General features: G+C 34.6%; 1 protein-coding gene across 3 annotated transcripts in view; it reads left to right on the forward strand.

The window, feature by feature from the left end:
• The window catches only part of LNPK (lunapark, ER junction formation factor), a 66,744-nt gene extending 51,563 nt beyond the window's left edge, over positions 1-15,181 (forward strand). For 2 of the 3 annotated variants that reach the window (XM_029934351.1, XM_029934350.1), the window contains exons 10-13: positions 3,437-3,542; positions 4,750-4,820; positions 6,178-6,348; positions 14,168-15,181. In XM_029934351.1, the coding sequence (XP_029790211.1) occupies positions 3,437-3,542; positions 4,750-4,820; positions 6,178-6,348; positions 14,168-14,406 (587 nt within the window). In that variant the 3' untranslated portion in view covers positions 14,407-15,181. Of the gene's footprint in view, positions 1-3,436; positions 3,543-4,749; positions 4,821-6,177; positions 6,349-7,910; positions 7,994-14,167 lie in introns of all 3 variants that reach the window. The other variant, XM_029934352.1, reaches the window with a different exon arrangement.
• The last annotated feature ends 6,799 nt before the right edge of the window (positions 15,182-21,980 follow it).

Here is a 21,980-nt window from a genome sequence, read left to right on the forward strand (position 1 = left end):
CAATTAGGTCAAATTGATAGCAGATAGTGTTGTCAAGTCTTTTATGTCATTACTGATTTCTGTGTTTATTCTGTCAGTTATTGAGAGAAAGCTGTTGAAATCTCCAACTGTATTATTTTATGTGTATAAGTAAATACTAATACATATATATACAAATATATGTATAAATTTGTGTATATATGTTGTGTATATATTATATATATTATTGTGTTTATATATATGCTGTTGTGTATACATATATCGAATATATATATATATATCCAATATATATTTGTCTATTTCTTTTTGTACATCTGTTAGTTTTTGCTTCATGTGTTTTGAGGCTCTGTTATGATGCACATATATGTTTAGGATTATTGTGTTCTCTTGACAAATTGACTCCTTTATCATTATAAAATTATCCTTTTTATATTAGTATCCTGACAATGATACTAATACAACTACTCCAGATTTCTTTTGATTAGTGTTAGGGAATTTATATATATTGTTTCTGTTATTTATTTTTAACCTATTTGTGTCTTTGTATTTTTTTTTTCGGAACAACATATCAGGTCTTGCTTTTTAATCTATTCTGATATCTTTGGCTCATAATGTGGATGTTCAGGCTACATACATTTAACATGATTGGTATATTTGGGTTTGAGTTTCAGTCTTCTATTGTGCTATTTATTTTTATTCCTATTTGTCCCTCTGTTCTCTTTCTTTTCTGCCTTCTTTTGAACTGAGTATCTTTTATTTTATTTTATCATTTTTCATTGCCTTACTAGCTGTATTGTTTTTTCATTTTATTTTAGTGGGTGTTTTGGGGTTTACGGCACATATCTTAACTTATTATAGTTCACTTTGAAGTGATAGAATACCAGTTCACAAGTAGTCTGAGAATCTAACAACAGTATACTTACATTTCTCCTCTTCTGGACTTTGTGCTATTAGTGCCATACATTTTACTTCTACATATGTTGTAAATCACAAAAAATAGTTATTTTTCCTTTAAGCTATCAATTATCTTATAAAGGTATTTAAATAATAAAAGTTTTCTATATTTACTCACCTGGTAACCATTTCAGTTATTCTTCTTTGTGTAGATCCCACTTTCTGTCTGGTGTCATTTTCCTTCTGCCTGAAGGACTTCTTTTAACATTTTTATGGTATACTTCTGCAAATGATGAATTCTTTCAGTTTTGCATATCTGAAAAAGTTTTCATTTTGCCTTCATTTTTAAAAGATGTTTTTGCTAATTCAGAATTCTAATTGTTAGTTTTCTTTTAAAATATTGTTTTGCTATCTTTTGACTTGCTTATTTTCTGATGAGAAATATGTCATTCTTATCTCTGTTTCTCTGTATATACTGTACCTTTTTCTGACGGAGTTTAAGATTTTTTCCTTGTCACTGGGCTTAAGCAATTTGATCATCTGTGCCGTGTAGCAAAATTATGTTTCTTGTGCTTAGGGTTTGGTAATATTCTTGGATTTGTGGGTTTATAGCTTCCATCAAATTTGGAAAATTTTTGTGCATTAGTTTTTGCAGTATAGTTTCTCTTTCCTTTTTTATGGACTTTAATTATGTGCACTTTAGGCTGCTTGAGGTTGTTTCGCACCTTGCTGATGGTTTATTTAAAAAATTTGTAGGCTTTTCTTTGTGTTTCATTTTGTATGGTTCCCATTGCTATATCTTTAAATTTACTTTTTCTTTTCCCTGTAATGTCCAAAGTGCTGTTCATCCCATGAGCAGATTTTTCATTCTAGCCATTGTAGTTTTCATCTGTAGAAGTTCAATTTGGGTCTTTTAAATTTTTTCCATGTCTTTACTAAACACATTGAATCTTTTCTCTAGAGTTTCAAGCATAGAGAATATAGTCATAATAAGTGTCTTAATATATTTGTCTACTGGGGCACCTGAGTGGTGAGCCACTCAGTTGGTTAAGCATCCAACTTCAGCTCAGGTCATGATCTCACAGAGCCCTGTGCTGACAGCTCAAAGCCAGGACCCTGCTTCGGACTCTGTGTCTCCCTGTCTCTGCCCCTCCCCTGCTCATGCTCTGTCTCTGTGTCTCTCAAAAGTAAATATATGTTAAAACAACAACAACAACAAAATACAAAACTTTAAAAGAATATGTTTAAATACAAAATATAAGACTTTAAGGAAATTAGTTTGTACTAATTCTACAAACTGTCTCATTTGTGGTTATTTTTCTCCTTATGAGTTGTATTTTCCTGCTTATTTGCAGGTCTAATAATTTTTTTAGTGCTTAATTTTTGAGAGAGAGTCAGAGCACGAGTGGGGCAGGGGCAGAGAGAGAGAGAGGGAGACACAGAATCCAGAGCAGGTTCCAGGCTCTGAGCTATCAGCACAGTGCCTGGCATGGGGCTCGAACTCACAAGCCATAAGATCATGACCTTTGCCAAAGTCAAGACGCTTAACCCACTGAGCCACCCAGGCACCCAGCATGTGTAGTAATTTTTAATCTGGTGTCAGGCAATATAAGTTTTATGTTATTGAATGCTGGATGTTTTTATTTCCCTTTACAAAGGTTCCCTGAATACTTAACCAGTAACCTGTGAGTTATGAAGGTTTCCACTCTTGTTGGTGAGAACATGCTATACTCTGGCTCTGTGTGAACACTAGTACCTTTAATGTTTTGGGGCAGTTATTTCTCTGTCCTCGGTTTCATCATACCCGTGCACCAATCACTACTGTGTTGATAGCCTTCAGTGTCCTCTGTAGATCTTTGGTGTTCTTGCTCTGTGTGTTCCCTTCTCTCTACTACTCTGGTGAACCCAAGCTGCCTTTGTCTGCCTAGAGTTCCTGCTTTATCTTCTCAAACTTAGGTAGATTGATATATTTCAGCTGGGTTTACCCTCCCGGAGCTGCTGCCTGGAGATTTTCTCTAGGCAACAAGCTGGGGCAATTGTAGGGTTCATCTTACTTGCTTTTGGTCTCTCAGGAATCCTAATCCTACCTTGCCTGATATTTAGTCTCCTTACAACTGTTTCATAATATATTTTGCATAGTATTTAAGTTGTTTTAGGTGGAAGGTAAATCTGACCCCTGTTTTACTCTATTATTGCCCTAAATAGAAGTCTCCTAATTTGTTACTACATAAGATTTTAAAAGTCTGGACATTTTAAAAATTAGTTTGTACAGAGACCAATGTAGTTTCATTTCTTAATAGATTATGTTGATGATTTTGATATAGAACATAATTTAACACATTTTGTATAATCTTTTTAATAAAAACTTGAATGTTCTGTGGAGATTTATAAGAATTGCTATTATTTTTGTTAAAATCTTTCAAAAGTTCTGACAAGTATGGCTAGTACTTGGTAAGTGAATTAAAATATAAATGTATTTTATACATATAAATATATGCATAACATATAAATATGTATTATATAAAAATAAATATATAAATACATGTTCTTGTTTATTTACTAGGTCTTCATCCTCCGGGCCCACCTTTAGCAAGACCCATTCTGCCCCGAGAACGAGGTGCTCTGGATAGAATTGTTGAATATTTAGTTGGTGATGGTCCACAGAACAGGTAATGTTTGTTACGGTGCTAGGTAAATAAAAATAAAGAAGTTTTTTGGTCAAAAGGATGTGTGTGTACAGACAGTAGATATTCTATGGTTTTGTGGCTCCTGTTTCCTGATTTTAGAACATAATAGAATATTTTGTACCCCTGCAAAGAGCACATATTCACTTGTTTTTCAGTAAGAGTTTGGATAAAGTATCTAGATAAAATACAGAAACATATGTAGAGAGAACAAAAAATGTTACACCCCTACTATAAGATTATTTTTAGAGTAATTGAATCATTTCATTGAAACTTTTAAACTTGAAGACCACACAAATAGTAAAATCTTTGTGTTTTGTAAGAAATGGAGTTTTGTAGATGTCAGTACTGGAATTGGTGATGGTAATGGTTTTAATGGCAATGAGGACAATTTAGGTATGTTTGACACTTACAGTTCTTAAAATAGTTTTCTAGTTATTATCTTATTTGATTTTTTACAGTGATCCTAGGAAGCTAAGGATGATGTGAGCAGAGCAACTGTCATAATATAGACTTTTAAAAAATACTTTAGGAATGATAGACTAGAATATTTGACAAGGTTATTGGTTAATATTATGGTTTCAATAAAAGGACTAGAACTCAATGTTAATGTAATAAATTGTATATTATTCAGAACAGGTTGTTGTTTGGTAGGGCCAAGTGTTACCCAGAGAACAGAGAGAGTGTATAAGAAATGAGGAAGCCGTATAACTAGGATAGACACAGGAATCATGATGTTTGGAAGTTAACCTTTGGACTAAACAAATTCATTTCTTTACTACAGACTTCTCAGAAGTTTTAGTGACATTCATTGTGACTCACTCAGGGGTTCCATCTTTTCTAATCTAATCTGAACCAGATTTTGGGCCTGTTATTTTCAGAAATACATATTAGGAAATACTGAAATTTAGGTGTTCTATTATCAAATATATTTGTTAACTTAGTAAGGATATATTCATTTGACTGTTTAATTTGTTTTTAGTTTTGTGTATAAATTATGTTTTAGAAAGTTTCAAATTTTGGCTGTTATGTTTAAAAGGTAATATTGTTTATTGTGTACTAAGTAACATCTAATCTGTTATGACACATTTAGCTATGTTAAAATATTAGTTAGCTCTGATGGCTAAAGTAGCCTTTTCATGGGCTTTGTCTGCATTTGTAACTGATCTGTTCATTTTTCCTTTTTGTGTAGGTATGCCCTTATATGTCAGCAGTGTTTTTCTCATAATGGCATGGCTTTGAAAGAAGAATTTGAATACATTGGTAAGAATTATTGGGCAGTTAGATTAAAATATTTTACATATTTCATTCTATGTCAAGTCCCATGCAATGTCGCTTTGTGTTAGGTGCCTCCTCTGTGTTGTTCATGCATGTTGTCCTTATTTTAGAACAGAGAGCAAAGCAGGAACAATGCAGGTTTTTTCCTCATACAGGGTACAACTTCTAGGTCTTCTCAAACTTCACAGTTTGAGAATCACCTGAAGAGCTTTTAAAAATACCATGCTGGGGACCTACCAGTTGGTTGATCTGGGGTGGGTCTAGGCCTTTTTTTTTTTTTTTTTTTAAGCTCCTGAGATGATTCTCATGTGCAGCCACTATTAAAAAATATTGTACTGGGGCACCTGGTGGCTCAGTCCATTGAGCATCCGACTTCAGCTCAGGTCATGATCTCACGGTTCGTGGGATTGAGCCCCGCATCAGGCTCTGTGCTGACAGCAAGCTCAGAGCCTAGAGCCTGTCTTCAGATTCTCCCTCTCTCCCTCTCTCTCTGACCCTCCCCTGCTCATGCTGTCTCTCTCTCTCTCTCAAAAATAAATAAAACATTAAAAACAAATTCAAATAATATTGTACTAAATTAATTATGCTTCTTAAATATGACATACTATAGATTCTTGGGCAAGTGAGCAAGGTTCTGGATTTTAAAATCCCTAATGATTCTACTGCCTAGAAATGTAATTTCTGTAATACATTTAGATCATTATTAATATTGTTTTGCTATTAGATAATCTGCCATGTAACTTACCATCTTTTGTTTTACTTATTCATTATTTATTATTTTTAAAATAGAATTTATTGTTGTTAGCTAACATACAGTGTATATAGTATGCTCTTGGCTTCCGGAATAGGTTCCCATGATTCATCACTTACATATAATATCCAGTGCTCATCCCAACAAGTGCCTCCTCAATGCCCATTACGCATTCCCCCCTCTCTTCACCCCACCATCAACCCTCAGTTTGTGCTCTGTATTTAAGAGTCTCTTATGGTTTGCCTCCCTCTCTGGTTGAAACTATTTTTTTTCCCTTTTCTTCTCCCATGGTCTTCTGTTAAGTTTCTCAAATTCCACATGTGAGTGAAAACATATGATATCTGTCTTTCTCTGACTGCCTTTTCTGTTTTAAAATTAATATTCTAATTCTAATAATAATTAGAAAATGTGTTTTAAAATTAGTTTTTGTTAGAGCACCTGACATTATTATTAAAACCAGATGTAATTTCACAAGGGATAAATAATTTTTGAAACGTTCTTTGATTATTTGCAAAAGTAGTCTGGAGAGTGATCTTATTAGTCCTTGAATGTTTTTGGTTTGTGGTTTTATTTTTTTTTAAATCTCTGCAGCTTTTCGATGTGCCTACTGTTTTTTCTTGAATCCTGCAAGGAAAACTAGACCTCAGGCTCCAAGACTTCCAGAGTTTAGTTTTGAGAAGAGGCAGGCAGTGGAAAGCTCAAGTTCCATTGGTCCCTTGCCCGCTGGAAGGGGGATTTCATCAGAGAACCAGACCATCGAAGGTATGAATATATTTATTAAAAAATGTTATCTCTTAACCGTGTTTGCTACTTAACAGTAAAAGCATAATGCTTTTAGATAAGAATGGATTGATTTATCAGATTTTGCAGCATGCATACATCAACTATTGCTCTGGTACTCAGCCCTTCTGTGTGATTGGTATGATGTGTTTCACTGTTAAAATATAGGTTATCCTGTGTTAAGCAGCATCTAGCAACAGCTGGGTAAACATTGTTTATGGAGTGACATCTTCTAGGAACGGTTGGAAGATTTGACTAGTGATATTTTCATTGAATCATTTTTTGAATTTATTTAAGTGAAGCATGTTATAAGAATTGTGCAGCTACTTATAAGGGTAGAATTCTGATGAAATTTGTAATTAACATTGATAAAATAGATTTATGTCTACCATTGGAATTGGTAAGGTTACCCGAAGCATGAAACTTTGGAATTGGAAAGTCATCCTTAACATTCTTTGGATAAGTATGTTGATACGACTAGTGTTTCTTTGAAACAGTTGATTGAGGTGCACAAGATTCAACATTGCTGATGTATGCCTTTGATGTAAAACAACCTTTTTTTAAGAGAAACAGAATTTATCAGGATTCATTTGTTTTTAGGATTTGTCTTATAAATCTGTTTTAGGACTTACTGAGGAAGTTTCATAAATGGAAAAGATGAGGTGGAAGATCTGATTATTAGTTGCCAACTATTTCTAGTTCATATTAGGTAGGGAGCTATTATTTAAGCGGCTCCAAATCATGGAGATGCTAAAATTTTGGCACAGGCTATGATATTTTGGTGCTATGCTTGATGTAGAAGAAAATCCATATTAGAAGTTTAGTTCACATAGTGTATTTAGCAGTCAGTATTCATCCTTTTAATTTCTAGGAATTTGCATTTACATATATTTGATTTCTTCTTTATATGAACACTAGTGAAAAAATTGCTTTAACTGAGAACAATATATGAAGCAGTAAATTTTCAGATATCAGAAGTTAATATAAAATTTGAGCATCTCTTTTTTTTTTAACTTTGAAGCGTGAACCTAAAATATGTGTGTTGATTTGGGCTTGGCTTTTGGCTTACTAACATATATAAAAATGAATTTGAACACAGATGGCCATGACAAGAAGTGTGTATACTTTCAACACTGAATCAATACATTCACCTTCTCCAGGTCTGCAGCATCAACTCCAAACATATCACATTTTTTCTTTTGCTTATTTAAGTCAGGCTCTGAAGCTGATTATTGCATGCAAATAACTTGCCTTGCTATTGTAGCCTCTTGGAACTGAAAACTAAAGAATTTCATGCTGAAGATGCCTAGAGGAAAAATTGAAGTCCTTTCCATAAATAAGTAACCTTGCTTATGAAAGCTAAAGTGAATATTTGAAAGTGAATCGTTGGGACAAAAAAAAAAAAGAAAGAAAGGAAAGAAAAGAAACAGCCAACAAAATAAAAATCTTGCTAATGAGTCCCATGCTTTATATCTTCTGCTAGAGTTGAGATGGGTAGTTAGCAAACAACACCCAGCTATACCTTTCCTTCTCATCAAATCTAGGAGGAGCAAAACCCCAGATGTCTCATTTTCTATCTGAAATCTCCAGAACGAAGTCTAACTGGCTCAAACTCAACCCTAATAAGGTAATGTTTATAGGTGAAGACAAAACTTGAGGCAGGATCTGACAACCCTGTAGTGCTGGAACCTGAAGCAACAATTCCATTTGGATAAGATAGTCTTTGGAGACGTAACTTTTTCATACTTCTCTTTGGATTCATTGAAATGGCTATGAAAATTTTTTACATTTTTGGCTTTCCAGAAGATTGAAACTTTTCTCCAAGACTACTGTCTCAGCACTGTAATATACAGTTATCATTTCCAAGCTGCAGTCCGTTAGTGAACGACTAGGAAGTATTCTGATGAAAGATGAAGCTCATTTATTGTGAATGCTGGTGGCATACCCTTATGTTTAAATTGAACTATTAAGTACGACCATATCATCTCAATCATCTACTCTCTGTGCCGACAGCCTGTATAATGGAAGGCTCTTATTTCTGAGTTATACATTCTTGATGTAAAAACTTGAGGTCTAAAAAAAAAACCAAAAACTTTTCCTGATTTAATCTTTATATTTTTTGAAAGTAGTGAAATAGCTCCTTAGTAATTGCAGAAACTGCAGAGATTAGGTTATTGAATTCAGAGATGGAACCAAAAGGTGACTTTTTTCCATCTGAATTTCCCTTTCAACAAATATTCAGTAGTCATTTATATGAATAATCTTGAATTATTAGAAGCAGCCTTTTTTTCCAGTCTAGTATGCAAGACTTTGAAATTAATGTTGCCTTTATTTGGCTACTGGAAGATTTTTCATTTAGGATGAGACACAAGGCTTTTGAAAAATTTTTGGATCACTCTTTAAAACAACATATGAAATCTTGGAAACTTTTCATCAAAGAAGGAGACCTGGAAGAAATTTCTCCCATTAATTACTCATTTGGATTCCTAGAATATTTTTCTAGAACTGTGTATCCAGATGCTTTGGCAATAGAATATTAAAGAAACCCAAGAAATTAGGACTATGGATTTTCTTTTTATCTAGGAGCATACTAGATGTGGTATGCCAAAGTAATGGACTACTTTTAGGTTACTCAGTTTCTTTTATGGCTAAATAAGTAGTGCAGTAATACTTGAATCTCTGCTAAGCCACATTAAAGTGGTTTACCAGTTTTGCTTTTTTGAAGTGTGCTTTCCAGAATACTTGATAAGTAGCATTATTTTTTGTTAACTATAATAATAATTAGAACAAGAGATTTCTATATTGCTAGTGTACCAGTACTCTAATTTTCGGTTAGCATGTTTAAAAAATGTTAATATTGTTCTGATTGCTCGGTTGTATTTGTCTAGATGTTTGTAATTGTTTTAATAAAAAATAGCTTTTATTCAGTTGGAAATAACTTGCTAATAATAAAACTCATGGCCTTTAATCAATAATATCAAAAATAGTAAGTAAAACTCATATAAGGTGAAATTTATTTTGGTAATTGATTTCTTCTTTTTCTTTTAAACAATATACTGTTACTGTTAGGTTTGTTAAACTAGAGAAAATTCTATTTTTAGTGTGGTTTGTAAGGATGCTCTAGAAATTTGAACTATTTGATAATGTAAACTTTGTTGAATTCTGTGTATTTATCAGATCCAAAAAGCTTGTTCCTTTGTTGATATTTAATTATGTACAACTTCCTCAAAGTGTATATTGCCTATAGGATGTTTTCGCATTTTTGTTTTAGACATAGAGATCTTATGCCCTTCAGATTCTCTTTTCTAAAACACTTTCACCTAATAGATTTACATTATTGCCGAATAATGACATTTCTTACTCATCTAATGGATTTGTTCATCAATGGTAAATAACAGCACTATTATTAAACACTATTCTGTTGCTCAGTATGAGTTATTTTCTCACAGGTGGTTTTTATTTAGTTGACTTTTATTCATTGAACTATTGGGTTAAGTTTTGAGATAAGATGAGATCCATGTCTTTGTTCCTTAATATAACTTGGCCATTTTCCGCAAGGCAGAAAAATCTTGTAAAAACTGCTTTGCTTAAAACCTGTGAGTTCAAAGACAAACTGTCCATTTTATTTGAACAAATTCTCCTTTGGGTAAGTTTTATAGTCTCCACATACAGTAGGTGCTGTTGTGTTAGCAAGGCAAAAGTTTGATGTGTTTGCAAGACAAATTTTTGTTATTGTAAAAGGAATAAAAAGTAAGAATCTAAATGAATTCACTAAAATATGAAGGGTTTTTAAAGGCATAAACTACATAGAATCATGATTTTTTCCCTGTAGGAATGATATATTTCTAAAGGAAGTATATGAATTTATTTTGCTAGACTATTCTTTAATTTTCTTAGAAAATTATTCTTTCAAGATAAAAACCTAAAAGTAAGGTGATATTCCCTACATGTTTTTGCATGTGTGTGGTTTATAGATGAGGCAGTGGAATTCAGTATACAGTTCGCTCAGTTTTATGAGTTTGAGTCACCTAGCTGAGTTGAGGCTTTGCCCAAACCAACTGGAAGCCAATTGTACCAACTGTTATAATTTGGTAGAAAAAGCGTCTCAAGAATATTGACGTGAGAGTGGGGCAGGGGGTGGGAGTGGGGAAAGGAGCAAATTCCATGGGTCATTTTTGTTTTATCACGTTGTGGTATATTGTTTCCTTAACATTATGGATGCCAAAGCTGATTTTTAAAATTTTTCTCATGGGGCGCCTGGGTAGCTCAGTTGGTTGAGGATCCAGCTTCAGCTCAGGTCACGATCTCACGGTTCATGGGTTCAAGCCCGAGGTTGGGCTCTGTGCTGACAGCTAGCTCAGAGCCTGGAGCCTGCTTCAGATTCTGTATCTCCCTCTCTCTGACCCTCCCCTGCTCGCACTGTCTCTCTCTGTCTCTCAAAAATAAATAAAAAACAGGAAAAAAATTTTTTAAAAAAATGTCTCACATATAGTATTAGGTCAATCAGGTAACTTTGTTTTAATTTTAGTCTTAAACTGGTTTTGCAGAAGGGAGAGGAGGCCTGTTCAATTAGTGTGAACACAACAGGCTGGTTTCATTTTTAGTATTTTAGGCCCAGCTAGTGACATCTTTTGTAATGTATTTTTTACCACCAAGCTACTTTAAACTGTAACTTCACAGAAAGAATTCACTGTTTTTTATTAGAATAGGCAAATGATATTCTCCCATAGACATAAATTTAGATAGAATACACTTAATGATCTTATTATAAAGCTCTGTGGCTTAGTTATTAAACACTTAATTCTCCTTTAATCCTGTACACCTAATTCACTTAAATCTTGTTTGGATGACTTTGGATGACTTTTCACAAGATGGCATTGGCACCTAAAAATCAAATATTTCTGTCATTTTGACTGTTGTCTGCATTATAGGCATCATGACACATGCCAGGTTTTCTGTGGTATTACTGCTCTTAAAATGACTTTGCTGCAAATTAACCTGGGGGAAGAGAAGTAGTCATCAATAGCTTTTTGATTATTTTCAAATATGCATGCTTTTTTCAAGCCCAACCCATCATTTCACCAATTTTTAGTCTTTTGTATATTCTTTGAAATACAATACAGTATTGACAAGCTTTGTGTATGATGTCATTTTCTAATTATGAAAGCCCATGGTATTTCTTAGAATTCATCTTTATAGACATTTAAAAATTTAAGTATTATAGTAGTTCTTTTTGTATTATCTGCTTTAAGACCTGAGAATTTTTAAATTAAATTGGATTTGTCCAATGATGTGTCTGCTTTTGAAAATAGTTACATCACAAAGCTTTAAGATGATAAACTATCAACTTGAGTACTTCTCCTGTTTAAGTTCAGTACTGAGGCAATTGGTCAGACAGAATATGACAAATTACATGGGCCTATAGTCACTTAAACACATTTATTGGTGAGTCCCGGATTTTGAGCTGCTTTTTCTTTTCATTTCGTGTAGCTTTATTGTTTTTTTATTTTTTTCCAGAAGGCTTTCTAAAGTATAACAAATTGTAAAGTTCTTGGCAAGTAAGAACTGTCAATAGCCAGCGAGTTGTAGAAAACCGTGACTCTTACAATTCTACCCTGGATAAATTCTGGGAGGGTAGAATTACAAATGGTTGGCGACTCTTGAAGTTTTCCACTGAAGAACTTGCTTGCCCTTGTGGCAGAAATGATCTGTACATGTTCTGAGAGTTTCATATGTACTTTCTGCTTTCCCTTTATGCACTAGAACATTCAAATAACAAAACTCTAATGACCTACTGCTTTTCTACCTTGAGTTTTGTGAGATTCCAAGTGGTACAGCAATGCCATTTTCAGTTCCTTTTAAGATAAAAATAGCATTTTTGTGACATTTGATTTGTGAACATTTCTCCCTAATGTCTGTGATTATGTGAGTTTTCATATAGTAAAACCTCATTAACTTGGATATCCCTATCTGTGGAATTTTGGCCTTTCATTCTATATATGTAAGAGGGAAAGAGGTTGTAATTAGTTCTGTAAACTATAGTCTAAGATCTGTTTAAAGAAATAATTGCTTTTTAATATTTTTATACAGTCTTGGCATAGAGTGTGTGAGATATAGATAAGTTGTATTTATTAACTGATAATGGTAAATCACGAATTTGTAAGATCTCCACATTTCCATGTGTGCGTACAGCACATAATTTCTTTGCAAAACTATTAACTAATTTTATTTATTTAGCAAGACTCTGACCTGTAACGATTCTACTGTAAAGGAACTAAACTTGAACTTTTTACTAATGTAGACTGGCTTTTTCTCTGGATTTTTTGAATGAATAACATTTGTAGTATATCATAAGGGATCTTGTATGAGCATAATAAAATCTGCTTATTTGTTTAGCAGTTTTGTGATTTAATGATATTTCTCCTAGCAAGAATACTTATTACTATTTATTACAAAAACAAAAGCTAGATTTTTTTTTCTTTTATAGTCTATTATCAAGTTGGTTTCCATATAACACCCAGTGCTCTTCCCCACAATGCCCTCCTCCATACCCATCACCCGCTTCTTCTTTCCCCCTCCTTTTTCAGCACTCAGTTTGTTCTCAGTATTCAAGAGTCTTTCATGATTTGCCTCCCTCCCTCTCCCTAACTCTTTTCTCCTTCCCCTTCCCCTGGCCCTCTGTTAGGTTTCTCCTGTTCCACTTATATGTGAAAACATGGTATCTGTCCTTCTCTGCCTGACTTATTTCACTTAGCATAACACCCTCGAATTCCATCCATGTTTCTACAAAGCCAGATTTCATTCTTTCTCATTGCCATGCAGTATTCCATTGTATAGATAAACCACATTTTCTTGGTCCATTCATCAGTTGATGGACATTTAGGCTCTTTCTATGATTTGGCTATTGTTGACAGTGAAAAGCTAGATTTTTAGTTTTGACTTGGAAAATTGGAGGCCCAAAGCTTTCTGCTCTACTCCCCACATTTTATTCTTTAAACTTTAAAGAATTAAAGGGGCTCTATTGAATAAAACTATTATTATTAGGGATTTGAATTTAATGAGACTCAAAAGAGAATTTAAAGGAAGTAAATTTTTAGATAGGAACCCACTTAGCTTCTACTATGGAGACAGGAGCAAAAGACCCTTCTCTTCTCTTAGTATTCTAGGTATATAGCATATTCTGACTCTGGTTTAAATCCTGAGAACTTGTCTTGCAGAGAGTTGAAGGGAAATTTGTCATGCTTTGGAAAAGGTAGATCCAGATATGTGTTGGATAATAGAGATGTAAATCAGTGTGGGAAGTAGCACAGCCTACACACACACACACACGCATACACACATGTATACATTTATTGTTTACAGGGTTGCCTGTGTGCAAGGGACCTAACTCCTAATCTAGGGGTTAGCACATTGGCTTTGTTTGCTGTACTGTTTTCTTATGGCGCATAAGTCTGTTAGAACTTCATTTGCCATATTTGGACATTTAACTTTCAAATACATCTTTAGGAAGTTTCCTGAATATTGTGAAAGTTGCTAAATTTTAGAAAAATATAGGGCTTTATGTAAAAGTATGTTTATAGGTTTGTTTTCCTCAAACTTTTTTTTTTTGTCTTTCATTCATACCAATTCATATATGGTATTCTACAGGGAGCCAAGTACATATTTTAAAAGGTTTTAAGGATAATGATAGACCATTCTCCTGTTTCTTAGTCCATGTATGTGTGTGCTTACCTTTTGTTTATCTTATTTAGCAATTTTAATATTTGGATATGCCTAAAGTCTTGACTCTTTATCTTTTCAGAATCTTTAGAAGAACAAGATGTTCTTGATAACAGTACAGAGCAGACAGATGAGAAAATATCAGATACAGAGCAAACAAGCGAAGGGATTGAAATGGTACCTGGCACAGAGGACCCAGAGGAGAGACAAGAGACCGAGAATGAGGAGACCTCAGTGAACGAAGCCAAATCAGCAGTTCCCAGAGCGGATTCTATTCCGAATCCTGAACTCAGTGGGGAATCTCTGGGGGCAGTGCAGTAAAGGCTTCCGCGTGCCTCTCGCTGGACATGTGTAGTCTTGTTGGTGTCAGTTACTGCTTTGTAGGTGCTGCTTTTTTTTTCCCCTTCCAACGATGTACTTGATCTCTTTCGAATTCAGATTGCTTAGCTATTTTCAGCATGTCAGAGTTGTAGCTACTGGGTATTAAAGGCAAGTGATATCAGTAAAGTAAGATCCTTTGGAGTGTACAAAGACCTATACCGTTTAGCCAGCTTTTAGATGTTTTCTTCCATTCTAAAAGTAAACAAACATAGCATTCTTGTTTTCTCTATGCGTGACCTGTAAATAATACCCATTTTGAAATAGGAAGAACTTTGGTTATGAGTAAGTTATAATAGCATTTTTTTAAAGGAATGAAACCCAATTAAGACTTTTAATAATTCATCATTAAAAACAGATAAATTTTTAATTATTGAGATATTTGCCAGGAGGGGAAATGTCTATTTAGGCATTTGCATTAAGTGGTATGAAAGTTACAAATAACTACATAGGCATTGGTATGAATTCTCAGTAAGAATGCAATTGAACAGTCAAGTGCAGTGTTTCTTTTTGATGTTTCTTATTTTGCAGCTGGCCAAAGGCACATAATGTATATAATTAGCTTATGTTTACATATTAACATATAGGAAATATCTCTGCACTTGACTGTACTTGAATTCTGAACATTATTTATACTTGTAAAATAATGGTGATATAAGTGACTTTTGTGCTCTTTGTGTGTGTGTTGTTAAAGAAAATAAAGATGATCTGGCAGCAGTTTCTTTTTGTTAAATATCTAGACTTCTTCAGCCAGTGTCTTGGTAGATGACTTGGCTCCTGAAAAATCTTAGTAAGAGGAACTCACAATACAATTAGTCTGTAGACTCTCCTGAGAGCAAATTTTGATGCTTCTATTCAGACCACTTGCCTTTCAAATTCACAGAAATAGTGACATGTAGAGGTTCTAATCAGTGATTAGAGTTTCTTGATTCAGGAAAACCTTAAGCCATTTGTAATTTTTTATTTTGAGAGACAATTAAGTATTGTGAGAATAGGTAGGCAGTTACTAGTAGTTCATTGGTTTAATATACGTATTAATGGGAAAAAATTTGACCCAGAATGGTAATTCTCATACCTTACATACAGTGTGATTATCTTATCTTCCTTTTATCTTTCTTCTCCATTATTCAAAAAATTGAAATCAAGTTATGCCAAAGGAAGGCATATACAGGAATGGTATATATGGCAAATAATTCTAAATTGTACATAGTTTATTAAAAATTAAATAAAATATTTATTTAAAATTCATATCTATGATTTAATATCTTATATCTGATAGGTATTTAATGTACCCAATGTGTTAATAGTCTGAGGCATTATGGTATGGGGACCAGCGTTTTTGAGATTACAAAACTGGGGTTAGATTTCAGCTCTGCAGTCTTGGGCAAGTAACTCAACCTTTCTGAGACTGTTTTTTTCACCTGTAAAATGGGAAGTATAATATCTGTTGGATGATGAAAAATAATTTGTATAATATGCCTATTACCAGTAGACAACTAAGCAAATGGTAGCATTTTATATTATTGATATCCTTATGAAATATGGAAGGGCTATATAAATTCTTCCTCTTGCACATAAGGAAATAAAAAAATAATGTGAACATATACTTCAGCTGCTCAGAATCAAGCATCAACTTTTCTCTATTTTATATGTATATAAACACAGATTAAGGAAATTGGAACCTGAGGCTATGGAATGTAATCTCTGAATATAATCTTTTTTGGGTGGGGTGGGAGTGAACCCATCAGGTTTTGTACGTTATGGGCTCATGAGCATTTTAGTAATATCTTGCTGAATCTTGTTTTAAAACATTCAAGTTCTGATATACATTGCTTGAAAATGAGTATTTCAGAGAAATATAATTTAATGATAGAATCAAGCAAATATTATGAGAAATAACTTTGAAAGAAATGTTGAAGAAGGTTAAAAGGGGATTAGTAAAACGAATGCAACGGGTAGCGTGTTATGATTGTATAGTACCCTTTAAAATAGAAGAGGTTATTCTGATGTGGTAATCAATAGTTAATGGTTTTACAGAGTGGTAGAATGTTCTGACTGTTAAGACTAGTATAACAAACTAGTATTGAGACTAGGAAAAACAGACTACTGAGTGTTAGTAGCTAGTGTGATCTTCCCTACTTAGAAATGCTCAACAGATATTTTCTAAACTCTTCTCATTGTGTCCTCAGCATGACCTACAGGCGTGGTCCGGCTTCTACCTCCCCATGCCTCCTCCGCCATTATGCTGCAGCGTCAGGGCCCTTCCAGCTCTGCGGCCATGCTAAACCCTTGCCTACATTAGGTCTCAGCTTAACAGGTCCCTTCTCAGAGAGGTACACCCTTAAATTCCTGGGCCAAAGCTGGCCTCGGCCTGTTACTCTGTCATGTCACTTAGTCGCTACTATTGGTCCTTATCACAATTTTAGTATTTTATTTGTTTGCCAGTTTACTATCTTCACAACATAAAGTCTGTGTGCAAGGCTCTTTTTAGTCTTATTTACCACTGTATCTCCAGGTCTAACACAGTGCTTGACACATATTTCTTATGTGAATGAATAACTTTGTTGCTAAAAACAGGGAAAACTCTCAGTCCTTAACTTACTTCACTGCTTGGCAGTATTGACATTGTTGAGCACTCCCCTTTCTTTGAAACACTTTCTTTTTTTCTTTTGGCTTTTGAGCTCTCACATTCTGGCCCCTTTCTCTCAGCGTCCTTTTGCCGGCTTCTCTTTCCCTGCCCATCCATTAAATGCTGGTGTCCCATAGCTGCTACCTAGTGCCAGCATGTTTTCACTCTGCAGATTCTGTCTCTAGAGGATATCTCATCACTCATCAACCCCATGGATTGAATTAACACCTGTCTCTCTGATTCTCAAATCTCCAGCCTTGATCTGTTTGCTTCACTTCAGAGAGATATTCACCTGCCTTCTAAATGTCTCTTACAATCAATACATTAAAAAAAACAAACACGCTATTTTCTCCTTCAGACCTTCAAAACTTTCAGACATTATTGTTTGAACTATAGTGTCCACTCAACCCTTTCCCCCTTTTTCCTCTATCTTCACTGTCCGTTTTGGTCTCCAAAACATCTTCTAGTTATTTTCTTCTGTCTCCATCCCATTAACATTACGTTAATAATGATGATAAACATTTGCATTCTTAGCATGTGCCAGGCAATATGTTAACTGTTGTATGTGTCTTTTTAAATTTGTTCTTCTGCATAGCCCTGTGAGGACTTTTATTTCTAGATTATAGATGAGAGACCTGAGCTGTAGAGAGAGTAAGCAACTTGGGCAATGTCTGGGATTTGAATGCAGGCAAATAACTTCAGAGGTCTTGCTCTTAATTACTGCTGTGCTGCCCTCTAATTCAGGCCTCCATTATCTCAAAACTGCCTCTTCACTGGTTTCTGTCTCCAGTCTTGCCCACTTGCTATTTATTTTGTACACTCTAGCCCCAATGAGTTTTCAGAATTGGAAAAGGAATCCTACCATTGCTTAAACTCTTCAGTGATTCCTCATTATTCTTGGGATGAGGATCAAACTCACTGATAGGGCCTTGTGTAATTTTGCTTCTAGACCACAACTGTTGCCATTGTTCTCCGCTCCCCCTGCCCCCCCCCCGCCCCCCCGCCCTCCCCACTTTTAATGTAGCTATCCTAATGCTTTCTGTGGTTTGCATATGCAAAGTTTTTTGGTTTGTTTTTTTTTAAAATCATCTCCTAGCTTCCTTTTCCCTTGCTTGAGATATCCTCCCACTCACACCGACAAGGGGACACTCAATAAATCGTTGCCAGATTGCATCGAAATAGTAATAGAACCCACATTTGGAAATTTTGCTAGTTGTTGTTAACCTGTGCCTTTTATTGCTGAAATTGGTCTTTCTCATTTTATGCATTAGATACACAATATTATGGAGAACACGGTTGAGTCAGGAGAGTTATAGCTTAGCGGGCGTGTGTGTGTGAGAAAGAGAAAGGGAGAAAGGGAGAGAGAGTATAATTATATAATGATTTTCATTAAGTATTATATGCTGAGTGTCAGAAAAGCTAAATGATGTAATATAGGACTAACTAGCATCTGAACCAAGCCTGAACTCAGATCTCAACTCTTAATGCAGGATACTTTTTATTGAACTATCAATTTTACACTGCCAATCAATATTAGCATTAAAGGTTATTTTTAAAATGTAACGTGTTTTCTTATTTTTTCTAATATTACTTTCCAAAATTACAATATTAACCTGTAAGATTGTGTGCAAATCAGTCAAAGGCTCAAATAATGGGGATAATTTATGGAATTATGAATAGCTATTTTAAAACAATCATGGAGGATAGACCTGCTTTAGAAAATCAGAAGAAAATAATGTGGTAAGTTATGATACAGTATAACTTCAAATCACTGTAAAAATTGTAGAAGAGATTTAGGTATAGTTTATGGATTCCCAGAGAGCTACTGTAAATATAAAGATGATCATGAATTGATGATCTGCTAAATCTTAGTTTGTAACTTGACTTGTTTCAAAGTGTTTTGTTTATATTTATTTATTTATTTTGAAAGTGTGCGTGCATGCACGTGTGCACTTGTGTAGGGGGGCAGAGATCATCCCAAGTAGGCTCCAAGGTTAGCATGGAGGGCTTGACATGGGGCTTAGTCTCATGACTATGAGATCATGACCTGAGCCAAAATCAAGTCAGACACTCACTCAACTGATTGAATCACCCAGGCACTCCTGTTTCAAACTTATTGAAGATCTAAATATGTTAACTCCACATAGCTAATATATAAATGTATTCAGGCTCTGGATTTAGAAAAATTTATAAATAGGGCAAAGTACATTTATTAGAATACTAACTAAAAATTAAAAAGAATAAAAACTAAATTTTATTGGTCCATAAACTATTAATTTGTCTTAACCTCATTTCTTTCCTCCTCAGAAGTGAATCTACATGTTCTATTTTTATACTATTAAAAAATGTCTTTTTAAAAATTATTGAATTTTTTGGGTCATAGATATCCCCTCCCTCAGGTGCCCTTTAGTTTGCCTTTGTGTGAAACTTAGATTACACTTAATTTTCCATTCATTCTCCTCCAGAGGTCTGTGTGGTTTAATTTATACTACTTGTAGACTTTAGGAGAAGAAAACACTATCCACTTATATAGTTCTATATTATTTGATATTTTTTACAACCTAGAATTTTCTGCTTTATGCATTTTTCTCTAGTGTTTTTTTTTTAATATTTATACCTTCTTTTTTTCTTTGGCAGCAGAAGTGGTAGAAGTTGGAAGAGCTCTGAGAAGATTAAAATATATTCTCAAAAAACTCCTTTATAAATTAGTTTTTTAAAGTTCTTACTCCAAGATTATATGGGAACAGGCCAAATTTTCAGCTGCCAAAGATTTTTACCAGATCCCTGGCATTTGATTTAGGAAAACTAGGGAAAATAATTTATTTTTGTGAAAATAAATATTTTTATCTTAGTCTGATTTTGAAGGGTGAATAAAGTGGGGAATTAAATGAGCATTTTTTGAATACCTGCTCCTGGGCAGGCCCTGTGCACTAGATACTTTCACATACATTTCTTACAATCATGTGAGGAGGTGGAATCCTATCAAGCAGGAGTTAAATTAATTCTTCAAGACCTCTTAGTTTATGGATGTTGTAAATAGAATCAGAACCTAGGGTTTTTAAAATCCTTTTTTTAAAGTTTATTGTGAAAGAAGGAGTATAAGAGGGGGAAGGGTAGAGAGAGAGGGGACAGGGAAAGAATCCCAAGCAGGCTCTTCACTATCAGGGTCAAGCCCGAGACAGGACTTGAACCCATGAATGGTGAGATCATGACCTGAGCCAACCAGACGCCCCTGAACCTAGGATCCTTAAGTCCTCCTGTTTCCTATCTGTGAGTTTTTCTTGCTGGCTGAAAGAATAGATCAATGTTCTTTCAGATTTCTCATATTTTTGTGATGATTCAAGTATTGCTTCTTCAGGGCAGTCTTCTCAACTGAAAACTTGTCAGACTCTACTCACACACCCTCCCCTTGAAGTTCCTTCATAACGTTATCTTCTACGCCAGACTATGAACTCCGTGAAGGCAGGCCCATATCTGTTTTTACTTGTCAATATATTCCTAGTGGCTGGCATGTAAAAGACATGATAAATTAACTGTTGAATAGGTAGTATGCACACCCAGGTGTGTGCACACAGAGTGGGAAATAACTGCTGTAAGTCTTTGTGCAGATTTTATAGTGGGAGCAATTCTGTACATCTCAAACTTGAATTATTGAGTAGGGAAGAGCCAGATAATCCTCACAATTGAGGTGAATTCCAATAGTCTCCTTTGTCTTTTTGTTTGTTTGTTTTTTGCTTCATCCATCCATATTGCTGTAGGAGCTTTCTAAAACACAAGTTTAAAAAAATATTCTAAGGTTCATTTGTATATGGCTGACCACTTAGGTGGCTTGTAAGGGTACCCTTTTCCAGCTTTCTCTTCCACTACTCTCCCTTCTGCTCTGACCACAGATGAATATTTGGTTCTTCTGAGAGATGCTCTGCACTGAGCTTACATGATGCTCTTGTTAAACTCTCACTTCCTTAAGCCCCAGCCTTATCTATAATCTTTTGATTGACCTCTTCCTCAGCTTTCCTAAGCAGTTACTTACTTTTTCTTCTCATCGTACCTTATACATCATATGTAACTTGTCTCCTGCCCTCTTGTTATTGTCTGCTTCCCTCATTTGATTGTGAACACTGAAGACAGGCTGTATTCCCCAATTTTTATTTTCTCACTCCTGCTCTCCTCAAACAAAATAACACAAAATTAAAATAAAACCAGGTATGGTGTCTGCCACATACATGTTTAGAGAGTGGATTCATGTGAATAAGTGATAGACTTGCCTGGGTCAGCCCCAGTGGCTGGTGTGCTCCTTCTGTTTGAAACACCTATAAATAAAGTGACTGTGGCTGGACAGTGAGAAGCACTAGCTCAAGATTTGAGGATATGGAAACTGTGAGCACACTGAGGGTGGGGAGGATTCGTTTGTTTTTGTATTCTTAGTGCCCAACATGAACTGAAGTGGAGATACCGATGTGCTAGCGAGGGATTACAGTGTGGAAGCTGTTCCTTCATTCACGTGAATCCATTATTTGGGCAAGGTTTCTCACTTGTATATAAAATAATTTGGTTTAACAAACCCCCTTCTTGACGATCTCTACATTCTTCACCCTATGATCTCATATTTAACTTTGAATGAGGTATTTTGAATTTTTTTGTTTCTCTTTATTTTTATTATCTCATTTCTGACCTGTTTAATGTTATGGCTGATGTTAACTTAGAAATTTTCTGGATCAAGTAGGTGCTTTTTTGATACTCTTTCTGTTGGAGTCTGGATATACACACAAAATACAATTTAGTAATATTTCTTTTTTCATTACATAGGTCATTGGAATTGAGACCTTAAAGCTGAGTACTTGCCTCAGAAAACATTAAAAGGTATTATATATTGCACATGGCAAGTATA

This window comes from Suricata suricatta, chromosome 3 (genome assembly GCF_006229205.1).
Source record: "Suricata suricatta isolate VVHF042 chromosome 3, meerkat_22Aug2017_6uvM2_HiC, whole genome shotgun sequence".
NCBI lineage: Eukaryota > Metazoa > Chordata > Mammalia > Carnivora > Herpestidae > Suricata > Suricata suricatta.